A 13,233-nucleotide genomic window follows, 5' to 3' on the forward strand; every position below is an offset into this window, starting at 1 on the left:
CTTCACTCAGGTCTCAATAACAACATCAAGTACCACGAGACAAACACCGGAGTCGTTCAAAAGCTGCCAGCTAAAGGCGTGCCTAGATCAGAAAACGTCCAGGAATGGTTCTCAGTATTCCTTATGGGAACAGTGCAGGCGCTTGCAGGAAACTCGCTTAGGCCATACAAGGACTGATGCTGCAGAGCAAGAATGATGACAAGGGGGCTCTGTGCAGAGGAACAGTAGTCTCTGAATTGCATCTACTTCACTTCTGCATAGCCTCAAAATATAAACAAGCTCTCAAAATCCCTTTGTCTTCATCTGCCACTGTGTTGAAGCTGTTCTGCAAGGCTGGGCTAATAGAGCCACAGCACATTAAGTTAATTCACCTTTTCCATTTGCTCCAGTCCACTCCCCAGAGCTCTATATCCAGTAGATATTTATTTTAAAGCTAAGCCAAAACCATTCAAATGCTAACATTTCAGGGCCTTCAATACTCTGTTTGCATGCAGTAGGGCCTCTTTTAGAATAAAGAGCATCCACTTTGGGAACTAAACCAACATAGTTATAATTGGGCTACACGTCAAAGTTTTACAAATCCCCAGACTGGGAATAAAGTAAGTTTTACTCCCAGCAGACCCTTTGTTAAGGAAGGCATAAAACTGCACTACAGACTCAGAAACACCAATTTCTCACCAGAGACTCCAGTAACTGCGTAAGAAAACCGACAGCTTCTAAAAGCGAGTTTGGTCTTCTGGCTCATAACTGCCTGTCATTTTGGCCTTCCTAATGGAGAAACAAGACAAAGTTCCCTCAAAATCCTGGACCTTGCTGTACATTAGAGTCCAATAAACGCTTTATTTGAATGTCTAACCAACATCCAGGATCAAATCCCAACTAAACATACTTTTCCATTCATTAAAAAAATGCCACTTTTGCACAAGGCATGGAAATACCATATTTCTTTTGAACAGTATTTTAATGGTGCTTAAGTTTTTATTTCCATAATTTAAGAACAGTCACACTGATGCACTCATTCTTCAAAATATTATTTGTGTTGTAAGGAACATGTTTGGAGGGAAGAGTCTAAATAGCTTCAGATTCTAGAACAGGTTTTGCAGAACAATTATGCACAAGTTTGCTTCAGAGGTATGGACATGAGTCTTACAAATGCGTAAAATGCCTACACAAAGACAGAGAAAACCCTATTGTTTAGACAAGTTGGAACATGTTACTCGTTTAGATTATTCTCTACTAAAGGCTGATGCAGACGTGCTGGGTCCACAAACACACACAAAATTGTCTACGTGGCATTTCTGGCACATTTGGAAAGGCCTAACTGACAATCAACTAATACGACGTTAAGAGAGATAGCAAAAGCAAAGCCAAGGAGCTGTTCAAGAATTTTTCAGAAGCGCACAGTCCTGACACCAAAAGCCAAGAGGCAGGATCCACGAGAACAGACATGGAGGAAAGACCAAGTTATGACACATTTGAAAAATAGGAAGCCACGCCATACTCCAAGCTGCACCTTTACTGGTGCTGCACAAGCACGATGCAGGAATTTGCAGGTAGGGGTAACATATCCCAGATTTCTTTGCAATCTTTTAGGTGGAGCTTTTTCTTCTATCCCAGTGACTTGAAATAACTTGCATGTTTCTTTCTGGACAGAGAAGGGTTCAAATTATGCAAAGATGTTGGAGTACGGCCAACACTCAAATGATTTAGCCTTCATCATAACCACAAAGTAAAGCCGTACCTCTGCTCTCACACAGACTTGTGTTTGGGGAGCTAGTCTGGACAGAAAGAGCTTCTACACTGCAGCAGAAGGCTTCTGCCTGGGAGAGAGGAAGAACTACATCAAAGTAAGACCCTATGCTACCTCTTCAGTGAAGGCAGCTCCTGAATCAAGATAAGCAGAGATGGTTGCACACCACATTTACGCCTAGTTACCCTTGAGATGAAAAGCCATCAGAGTGAAAATTGCCACGCAAGCATGTTCTTATCATCATCATTTCATTTAGGCTCAGGATACACAAAGGTTTTACAATTCAGTCCAAAAATACAGGTCAAGTAGAATAAAAATCACTTAGATCAATGCCCAGTAAGTAAGAATGAATGTCCAAAAAAGAACTTCAGCCTAAGTTTTCCAAATATTTACTTTATTTTTCTGTTGTAATCACAATAGAAACACAAAAGCACAACCACTCATTTCGTTGGTTTTTGTTTTGTGTTTGGTTTTTTGTTTTGTTGGGTTTTTTTTAATTCACAAGCGTCAGCATTTTTTTATGAGCTAAGAGCACATCTAAAATACTTTTTATTATTAACTTGAGCCAGCTTTTAAAAGTCAAATTGAAAATAGCTTTTTTAAAATGCACAACTTATTTTAATTCCACTGCAAAGCAGATATGAATTAGCTAATTTAATACTCAGACTAGTGCACTACAAGTTGTATATCTTATCATTCTGACAACAGAAAATAAGGAGTCACACACATTATAATACTACAAGATTGACTGCCACATAAAATCCATTGCCAAATCATCCTACAGCCTGGGATTTGTCCAGCCCATGCAATCAAAATTGATGTTTTATCAGGCTGCTACACAGAACTGTGGTTTCAACAGGCAGTTACACTTGAATATCAGTAAAGAGTGTAATTTAACGGGTAAAAAAACCCCCAAAAGTATTACTCCTTATGAAGTCAAAAAGAGTTTCAACATGGACATGATTTTTACCAATAATAAACAACCTGCAAGGTACCACCTATCTTTTCTCTAACGTAACACGATACAATTAATTTATTCTCTTAAACCAAGCCATTATCTTTTCATTTTAATTTCTCTTTTAAGATTCAGCCTTAAAATGACTTAATTGTTGCAGTCCACCCACACAAACACAAGAGACAACTTTATTGCAGTGGAGAGCCCTAAATAGCACCGTCTGTTTTAGGCTGACTAATACAAACATGCTTTTTGTTTAATTTTACATTTGTTCCTAGGGAGATTTAGATCTCATCACTTCTACCTCCAATTCAATACTAACTGACATCGTAGGAAATTACCCACCCCTAAAGGGATAAGTAACGCACATCTGCCATTGTGCACGGCGTCTCACAGAGGACAGGCTGGCCGCCATGCTCATCACATCCTTACAAGACGAAAGGACAGGCAGGCGTTAGAGCCGTGGCACAAAAGCCGTTCCAAAGCATGCGCTTGAGCATGCCACAGTGTAACAGCCAGGGCCAAGAGCAAGCAGGCAACGAAGAAACCTGCGGGAACTCTTCCAGGGGAGTGGACCACACCAGGTTCCCTCCAGCACCAACAAAGGGGACCAAGGGACTCTGCAAACAGCCTTGGTCACAGTCAGCAAACTCAAACCCATGACGCACTCAGGCAAGACAGCAGTTTTCACAAACACGTGGAGGTAGCACACACAGTCCTGTGCGTCTGCCCAGCCACTCATACCCTCAGAGATCCCTCCTTAGCACAAGCACACACAAAAAAAAAACAAAACAGGGATTAATCCATGTTAGAATTAATCTAGCAAAGACAAACTAAGTTTTAAGCAAGTTAATGCCTTATCCAGTTCAGCACATGGCCACAGAGATGCCAGAAGAGGTGAAAGAACAGCACACGCTAGGGACTACTTGCTTCCCTGGCATTAGTAGCCACCAAAAAGGCTTGCACAACCACAGCACCAACTGCCTAAAACTGCTCAGCCAGGAACCCCAGGCCATTCAGAGGAAGGTTGGAGGGGCCTGCTGAGGCACACCGACTCATGAAAGCAGAGATCAGCAGCTTGCAGGACTTCAAAAGGAAGCCACTTCTAGCCTCCAAGCTATCCGCCCAGCCAAAGGCGGCTGTCGAAAAGCTGCCAACCTGCTCCTACTGTTACAGGATACTTGCCAGACAAACTGCAGACCTGCAATTAGAAGAGGTGTTTGTTGGCCTCTCTTCTGCAGCTTATTAGCAGAGAGGTAAGGTTTGCAGTCAGAACAAGAAATGCCTGACCTCCTGTGAGTACAACTAGTTACAACTGCACTGTAAGATGAGGAAGAGGTCCTCCTGCCATTTTCCACTCAACTCAGGATGATCTGTGGCTTCAGCATGCTGAGAAAGGAATGTTCTAGGGGCTTCAGACAGAAGGTTAAGAGTTGCAGCATCATCTCCTCTTCTGTAAAGAGCCCTAGATAATGGCTGCTGTTGTTCCCCTCCACCATCTCCTACATCCATCTTTGTTCGTTTCAGTCAAGGCAAATGAAAAGTCCAAAGTCTGCCCTGGACAGCCACCAAACTGGAGGTCTTTCTGTTTTAATGAGCTTTTCCTAATCAAACCATAGTCTTTCTTTTCCTAAAACAGACTTGAATTACAACAAGCTACAGACACTTCCATACGTATCTTTTCAGAAGCACTACAGGTAGCTAACAGTAACAAGGTTTGACACTGCCAGGAGCATTTCGAAAAGAGGGAGATGCACTGACAAATGTGGCTTCTGAGGATGAGCAACCATCAGGTCAACAGGAGAAACAGAAGAACAACAAACCATACACCTAACTCAAAAAGAACCCGTGGACTCCAGAAGAGGCTAGCAGCAGATGCTTAGGAAGAAGCAAATGGACACAGCATGCAAAGGTCATTCTTCCACCCTCCTCTGCCCCCCAAACCCATGCTTCCCAGCCAGAGGTAAATTCCCAAGCCCAAAACTGCCCCTGGACCACTGCATTTAATGGTCCACCCACAGACCTATGAACATATCCAATTCCTTCCTTAAAAAAGGCAAATCTGCAATCATTCTATAACTTAAACAGGCACATTTTTTAAATTTTAAAACTGATGACTATTGACTACACATGGTATTCCTTATTTCTTACATCATAAGAAATAATGTAAAATCATCACTTCCCATTTACTGGCATTTCAATCATGACTTTAAAACCTTTATATTTCCTTTCAAACATTTCTCTCCTCAGCAAGAGAGCCAGTTTGTTTAGACACACCATCTCACAAAGCTTTGTAGAACAAGACTGAGCCAACCCCCAGGTAAACTGAAACGACAGGTCCTGAGCATAAAGAAACTGCCAATTCAAAGGACAATGAAGTATCCTAATTGCTTAGAGACTTATGCTGCCTTTGTACTTAAACAGAACAGAGCATGATCACTCGAGATGAGGGATGTGGATCTTAGGGGCTTTAGAGGTGTTTAAGAGCTGGTGGTGCACTAATTTGCAGGCAGAAAGAATGCAAAACGTGTTCTAACCAGACCTGGGCAGAATCCTCCATCCAACAGGCCCTGGGATCCAACATGCTGCCTGGCCTGCCAGGCATAGCCACCATGACACAGAGCAATACTCACGGCCAGTACTGGTTCAGCAAACAAGGTGGAGCACTGACAACCAGGATGAATCCAGCACAAAATGAAAGCACAGATCAAAAGAGCCCTGTTTAAAGACAGGATCGTATAATAACTGGCAAAGACTGTGATGCAGCACCTGATGTTGACTATTCACCAGCAGATGAATCATAAGGTCAGTTCTGGCCTTCCAGGGGAAAGTCAGCATCTGAACAGCTAGCAAAGAACACCATCACATTTCTAAAATGCAGTGCTACTTTCTTTCACGTAAAGTAGTAGTAATGTACTTATTTCACTAGGAATATCACCACACTCCTGATGTTCCTTCTAGAAAACAGTTAGCATCCCATGGAATTAATGTCAAAGGCTAGATTCAATGCTACTTTATAATCATAGTTCACTGCAGATATTGTTATGAGAGTAAAGTTTTGAGAGCATGTACTGAATACCAGTAAGATTTACAAATGCAAATCACTTTGAAATAGGAACCTGTGAACACCAAGCTGTATACACGTAATCACAAAAGACCACATTTTAAGGAAGGGATTACCCACCAGCTGAAACTAGGTGCGTACTCATGGTCCAATATAACAAAGAAAACTATTTCATTACACCTACTTATTGCTATCTACCTACACTTTTATGCTTTTGAAAGCATTAGTCTAAAACTGTGTTTTGGCTGCAAACATGGTGAAGAGAAAAGGAATTTCTTGAAAGCATTCCCATGGAACTCCATATATTTCATAGTTGATAGCATCTTCTAAATTTATGATCTCAACACACTTTGTAAACTTATGTGAATTCAGCTTTCCAACACTCCTAAGAAATACTATCACTCCTTATTTTCCACACGTACAGATATGTAAGGGAAGTAAACGACTTACATCCTTAACGTGTAGTCGCTGAACTTGTCTACAACAGGATTTAAAAGGTACATTTTTAGACAATGTTAGATACCTTTGCAACCAACATGGTTTTAAACTGTCTCAGGCTCGAGTACCCTCAGGTGTCAAAGCAAATAAACTATCGCTTAATGCACGTGCATACCCTCATCACGGCCAACCTGCAGTCCACCTCAGTGGATCTCCGTGAATTCTCATACACAGAGAGGCTGGAAGAGAGAAGTTATCACTTGGAAATCTACTGCATTTAACACTGCCACTGTAATCTTCTGTGGTTCTATAGAGCGGCACAGATGAGTGGGCTAAGTTTTTAACCTGTTTATACACAGTAGAAGAAATAAATGGTATAAGAGCAGATACTGAGATGCCCATTTGAGAGTTCAGATACCTAAGAATGCAAGTGAATTCAGGCAGCTTTATTTTTTTTGGCAGGGATGAGGGGGCTAAAAGGGTGCCTCATTATTTTACAACGGCTGTCCCTAGATCCTATTTTAGCATCAGGCTTCATTAAATTTAAGCATGCCTTCAGAGTACCAGCTGGCCAAAAAAACTGAAAAAACAACAAAAAACACAAACACAACCCACCCACAACACCCCACTGGTGTTCTTTCCCCCGCCTATGTTCTCCTCCTACCCCAACAGCTTCTTCGCTGCTAAAGAGCCCACTGCTTTCTCCCTTGTGAAAGAGCAATGCAAGGACAGAGCAAGGGTTGAGAGAGAGAGAGGGTGTTCCTCTAAACGATTTTTATGCCTCTCTCGGGCTCATTTGCAGCCCTCCCAAATAAGCTGTTTGATGCCTCTGCTGTTGCTGTGTCTGGCAGTTTTGGCAAGATGATGCAAGTCTCCATTCCTTCCCTGCTGGACACAGACTGAAGACAGGCAAATGATACCATGTCAAGTGATGATGCCACATGCCTTCCTGTCTCCCCCATCCTGGGCCACCAACCCCTTTGTTTTTCTTCACACCTGCACCGAGACTTACCGACAGCAGGCAGGCTGCAGAAGATTACAACGTTATCTGTGAAGAGTAAAACAGCAAAAGAAACCCTCTCTGTAGGCTTGGGAAGACATAAATTTCGTTTGGAGAGCCAGCCTCAAAAATAGATTAAGTTTTGCAGGAAATAGCTATATTTAGCCCTCCCCTTTCACCTCAGACCCTCAACACATTCTCCTGCGGAAGAATCCTTCTAAATGGTGTCAGAGGTGAGCTTTAGCAGGTCACTTCAGCAGAAAAAAAGCAACGAACTTAATATATGTTAATATAGAATACTGTAAACAAGCATCACAGTATCAAATATCCAGCTACTAAGGCATAAAAAAGGAAATAATTCTCATATCTCAAAGTGTGTTAAATTGCAAGCTTCAAGAACATAATATGGCCAAACTTATTTCATGAGTTAAGTCCATGGAGGATGAGCCTGAATTCTGCATGCACCATTCAGGTCTTCACAAATACTTCTGTAACTAACCAATGCAGCCATAGTATACTCTACAGATAGTAGAGACATTAAGGAACAACCTCAACAGCTACCCAATCAAAATATTTCCAGCTTCCTAAGGTACCTATAAAAATAAGTCATGAGAAAATGAGTTAGCAACAGTTACTGTGCACTGGAACTTAAGCAGAGACTGTCCACAACATCTCTGGAAACATCATCGGCACCAGGTCAGTAGGATTTTTCCCTTTCTCAGATTGCAACTTTGAAACATGTTATAAGACTTAAAACTGAAAATATGTAATACAGTTTCTTCCCTCAGGCTGTTTCATTTACATCATAGAACAGCTTGGGTTGGAAGGGACCTCAAAGACCATCTCGTTCCACGCCCCGGCCCTGGGCAGGGACACTTCCCACCAGCCCAGGTTGCTCCAAGCCCCGTCCAACCTGGCCTTGAACCCCTCCAGGGATGGGGCAGCCACAGCTTCTCTGGGCAACCTGGGCCAGGGGCTCACCGCCCTCACAGCCAACAATTTCTGCCTCACATCTCATCTCAATCTCCCCTCTTGCAGTGTAAAACCCTTCCCCCTCGTCCCATGGCTCCCCTCCCTGATCCAGAGTCCCTCCCCAGCTTTCCTGTAGGCCCCCTTTAGTTTTGGGCTGCAAAAGCTGATTATTTATAAACTGAAATGGTTGATGGGTGATCTATGTCATAGCAACAGACCTTAAAAGTTCATCCTGAAATGGAAACAGCAGCAGACAAAATGAAACACGCCTGTCATTACAGCCTAAGACAAATAATCAGAGATTTACAATCAGTAACTACTCCCAAGTCCTGTGCCATTAGGCAAGGAGCAGCACCCCCGCCCCCCGAAATGAAGCAGAGGAATGCGGGTCTTATCCCAGCAAACAAAATACTAAGAGGGAAGGCAAACCTCTCAAAACATTGCACACACTTAACACCTCCGAGGGAGAGCACTGAGCATACAGGAACTTTTTGTTCCCCTAAAATAGATCTGTAACACCTCCTCCAAAAAAAAGTTACAGTCATCAAAGGAACCAGACACACACTTAAGAGCTTTCCACATCCATGATTTTAGCTTTGGCCGATTCCAGTTTCAAGGCAACCTGGTACTCTTCAAACAGTACTAGACCTTCAAGGACAGAACTTGGAGAGTATTTACAAAGTGTCTGCTGCATTCCAGGTCACTACCATTTCTCTGAAGTACGAGGATCACAGTAAAGATCCTATTACAGGAAACAAAAGAAAACTGAAGATTTAAAAATAGACCTGTCATTGCCCACAGCAAACTGCTACAAGCATAGGAGTCTTCTTAAACGAAAGGCTGAGATCTGTGACAGATGAGCTCCAGTGCATACCATAAAAACACGCGAGATTTGGGAAAAGATCCTGTTCTCTTCCAAAAGCTCAGTGCATCATTTCTAAAAGCGTTTTTATAAGAAAGTTCCAGTTGTGCAGCTCAGTCCAGAATCTGAAAGTTTCCACCTCATGATGCCACCATTAACAACAGTGTTTTGATTAATTAGCCCCCCCTGCACAACTACATAAACCCCTACTCTTTCTAAACCTGCCGAAGATGAGTTTGTCTCTCAGTTTTGGGAAAACAAAGTGGTTTAGTCCCAGCTTACTGCAAAAGTACGGCTGGAAACAAGTTATTTCAACACATTTTTACAGGCTACCAGAGTTGGAAAGACTGCCAGGGCAGCTTCCCCTACTATATTCATGCCCCAGATTTCACAGACCAGCATGTGGGGTTTTTTTTAAAAGCCTGGAGGTGAAGAGGCAGATCCGAGCGGGCTGAAATGCCTGCCGGCTTCCAGCCACCGTCCTCCATCACCAGCCAGAGCCTTGACAGCACTTCAGCCAACACACCCCTTTGTTTCCTCCTCAACTCCAAAGCGGCATGACTGTAAATAACTGCATTAATGGCAGGAGTCTGTACCTAACAAAAATAACAGCACAGGTCTGAACCTCCAAGTTCATAGAATGGCTTGGGTTGCAAAGGGACCTTAAAGATCACCTAGTTCCAACCCTCCTGCCCTGGGCAGGGACACCCCCCGCTAGACCAGGTTGCTCAATGCCCTGTCCTCGATTTGGGTAAGTTTATTTAGGTTTTTTTGTTTTAATTTAAAAAAAAAAAAAAAAAAAAGAGAGAGAGACCCAAACCGCCGCCCCTCAGGAATCAGCCCGCGGAAGTGTTCCCTCACGGATTTCACCACGCTCCCCCCGGGTGGAGGCACCGGCGGGCCCGGCCGAGCCGAGTCGGCCCGGGGCTGCGGGAGGAGCAGAGCTCCGCTCCTCCCGCAGCCCCGGGCCGACTCGGCTCGGCCGGGCCCACCGCGGCTGCACTCACCTCCTCATGATGGCGGCAGTGGCGCTAGGGCCGCGGCGGGCCGGCCATGGGCGGCGGGGGGAGCCCGGCGCTCGCCCTGCCCGCGGCCCGCCCGCGGCGGCGGCGGCGGCGGAGCGCTGACAAAGGGACGGCGGGGGCGGTGGCGGCGGCGGCGGCGCCCCGCCCCGCAAAATGGCCGCCGGCAGACGTCACTCCCGGCGCGGCACGTCACTTCCGCCGCGCCCGCAGCGCGCCCTCTGGCGGAGGTGTGGGGGGGAAGGTGGTGGCAGTCAGCCATGGCGACGGGCTGAGGGCGCTGGGGGGGCTCAGCCTGGAGAAGAGAAGGCTCCGCGGAGACCTTCCAGCCCCTTCCAAGCCCTCAAGGGGCTCCAGGAAAGCTGGGGAGGGACTCTGGATCAGGGAGGGGAGCCATGGGACGAGGGGGAAGGGTTTTACACTGACAGAGGGGAGACTGAGATGAGATGTGAAGCAGAAATTGTTTGCTGTGAGGGCGGTGAGCCCCTGGCCCAGGTTGCCCAGAGAAGCTGTGGCTGCCCCATCCCTGGAGGGGTTCAAGGCCAGGTTGGACGGGGCTTGGAGCAACCTGGGCTGGTGGGAGGTGTCCCTGCCCAGGGCAGGGGCTGGCACCCGATGGTCTAGTTCTAACTAGATGATCAGTTCCGATTAGATGGTATCGTAGAATCACCTGGGTTGGAAGAGACCTTTTAAGATCATCAACCATCCATCCAACACTGACAAAACCCATCACTAAACCGTATTGCTAAGCACCACGTCTGCCCATCTTCTAAATACGTCCAGGGATGACAGTTCCACCACTTTCCTGAGCAGCCTGTTGCAATGCTTGATAACTCTTTCAGTGTAAAAATTTTTCCTAATATCTGATCTTAAAGGTCCGTTCCAACCTAGACAATTCTATGACTCTATGATCTTTAAGGTCCATTCCCACTCGAAACCATACTGTGATTCTGTGAAATAATATTGACCTTCTGATGCTCCACAGACCTTCCTGACTTCAGTCCCGTGATACAGGGCTTCCCTGCGGTGCTCCGTTTCCTCAAGACAGTGACGTGACGGCAGAGCGTCAGTGAGGAAGGCGAGTCCCACCACACCAGCAGCTCAGGCTGCATGAAGCTGTTCTGTCAGGACTCGTTTGTCAAAGCCTGTCTGAAACAATAACTTTGTTCCCAAAGACTTTGGACTTTATCAGCCATTACATGTCCCTTTGCGATCAACATGGGGCTGCCATCATCGCCGTGCAGTATGCTCTCACCTGCCCAGGAGCGTTGTTCTGTGCTTACAGCCGAGCTAGGCTGGGTTTTCCCAGGCAACACCACGGTGCACAGCTCTGCTGCTGATGGACGTGGAGCCCCGCTGGCTTTAACAGCCCACAGCACATACCAGCGGGCACACCACAGAGGGTTCGTTCCTGACCCGGGGGAGGCAGACACCAAACTGCACAAGGACAACGGCAAACCATGTTCTTGTGATGGTGACGAGATCGCAAAGCTGACTGAACCCTCACCTGCAGCCATGGAGGTAGCAGGGAAAGATTTCGGGACAGAGGGGAGGGATGCTGCACCCTGTGTCGTTTTGTTCTTTTTCTCAACACATTCGGCACTTTCCAAGCAGTGACATTAGCATCTGTGAGACAGGAGGTGAAGGAGTAAGAGGAGTGAAAACAGAAGACGTGGAGACATAGCATGAGTCAGGCTGGGACAATATGGGTAGTAATCACCGTGGTGGTGTCGGGGTGGGAAGCGAACGCTGCTTCCCTTGGGAAAAGGCAGGTGCACAGAGAGTTTGGGAAGTGCTCCCTCAGAAGCTTCTTTGTGCGTACAGCCCATTTATGCACCGCTGTCTGAATGGGGCCAGGATTTGACTCATTATGAGTAATAGGAATGTTTGAAACAGAGAAAAAAATACTAATTCCTTTAAAAATACAAATAGGTCTACATTTGGCTCAATTGTACAAGGCCAGTGATTTTCCACAGTGTACTGCCAAATAACTGAGCGTGACATTCAAGTAGCTCATGTGTAGGTGTCCCTCAGGAGAAAATACAGCTCTAACAAGAATCATTTTTCAAAAGGGAAGACTAAGGGTTGGGTATCTAAATAAGACTTTACAGAATCTAAGTAAACAGCTAGATTTTCCAGAAATGCCAAGCTTCCCTTGAGGCTCCACAGGTGGTGCTGACAGCAAACACTTCTGAAAATCTAGCTGCTTATTTGCTGCCTAAAGCACCTTGAAAATAGTAGCCCACGTGGTTAATAGAGCGTGTAACAAAGGGTAACACTGTTGGATTAAAAGCCATCTCTAACTAATGACAGGTTGCAGGATTTCCAGGCGACATGAGAAACTGCATGGGCTAGAAACACTTTGCATGAAAAAGTTCCCACTTTACTTTTGGTAGAACAACATGAGCTTTGGAAACTGTCATTTTCTAAGTAACCCACACATCTCTTGCTAAGGGACAGCTGTTGCTAAGTGCGCCTTCAAAGCCACAGAGGGAACCTGAGCTAGAATCCGGAATTAGGACTCAGCAGCTCCTGCCCACAGACTAATGTAACTGGATCATGTACAGTTTACAGGCAGATGATTTTTAATTAATAGTGAAGATGGGGGAATAATTAGGTTCATGAAGAATCTCAGCATAATCTGTAAACATGACTATTTTTCTGTCCTTCTGAATATCCCTTCTTATTCATCATCATAAGCATCCTCATGAATAAAAATGCTTTACAAAAGGTGCAGGTTTTTTTCAATTATCTTTTCTACCAGTATCATAAGTGTTGATAGGAAATTCCAGCTGTGAGCAGAATTTTATCTGTAATAACGTCATCTGGGGAGAAAACCAGGGCTGAAGTCTAAGATGAATACCATGACAAGGTGTTTCGTTTAACAGCTGGCAGTGGTGTCTCGGAATCGGGACCGCTGGCTCTGCCGTGGGCCGGTGATTTGGGGAGGCTCAGCTCACAGGGCTGTCGCTTTGTGCCTCAGTGATGGCGCAGGGAGGGCAGAGAAGCACCGCGCTTTTCAAGTGTTCCGCAGTCCCCCAAGGAAAGGTGTTACGATTTAATGAGCGTACTCATACATAGCTGACTTTGCACAGCCGTACAAGGGTCTTCAGTTCACGGCAGGGTACCTCTTGGAGCTACTCTTTCCATGCCAGTGTACAGTTTGTGCC

General features: G+C 45.3%; 1 protein-coding gene across 1 annotated transcript in view; it reads right to left on the minus strand.

Annotated features, from left to right (window-relative positions):
* The window catches only part of ACVR1 (activin A receptor type 1), a 63,413-nt gene extending 53,209 nt beyond the window's left edge, over positions 1–10,204 (minus strand). The window contains exon 1 of the mRNA XM_074595094.1: positions 10,049–10,204. Coding sequence (XP_074451195.1) covers positions 10,049–10,056 — 8 coding nt within the window. The 5' untranslated portion in view covers positions 10,057–10,204. The remainder of the gene's footprint in view (positions 1–10,048) is intronic.
* Positions 10,205–13,233: the final 3,029 nt, after the last annotated feature.

This window comes from Larus michahellis, chromosome 7 (assembly GCF_964199755.1).
Source record: "Larus michahellis chromosome 7, bLarMic1.1, whole genome shotgun sequence".
NCBI lineage: Eukaryota > Metazoa > Chordata > Aves > Charadriiformes > Laridae > Larus > Larus michahellis.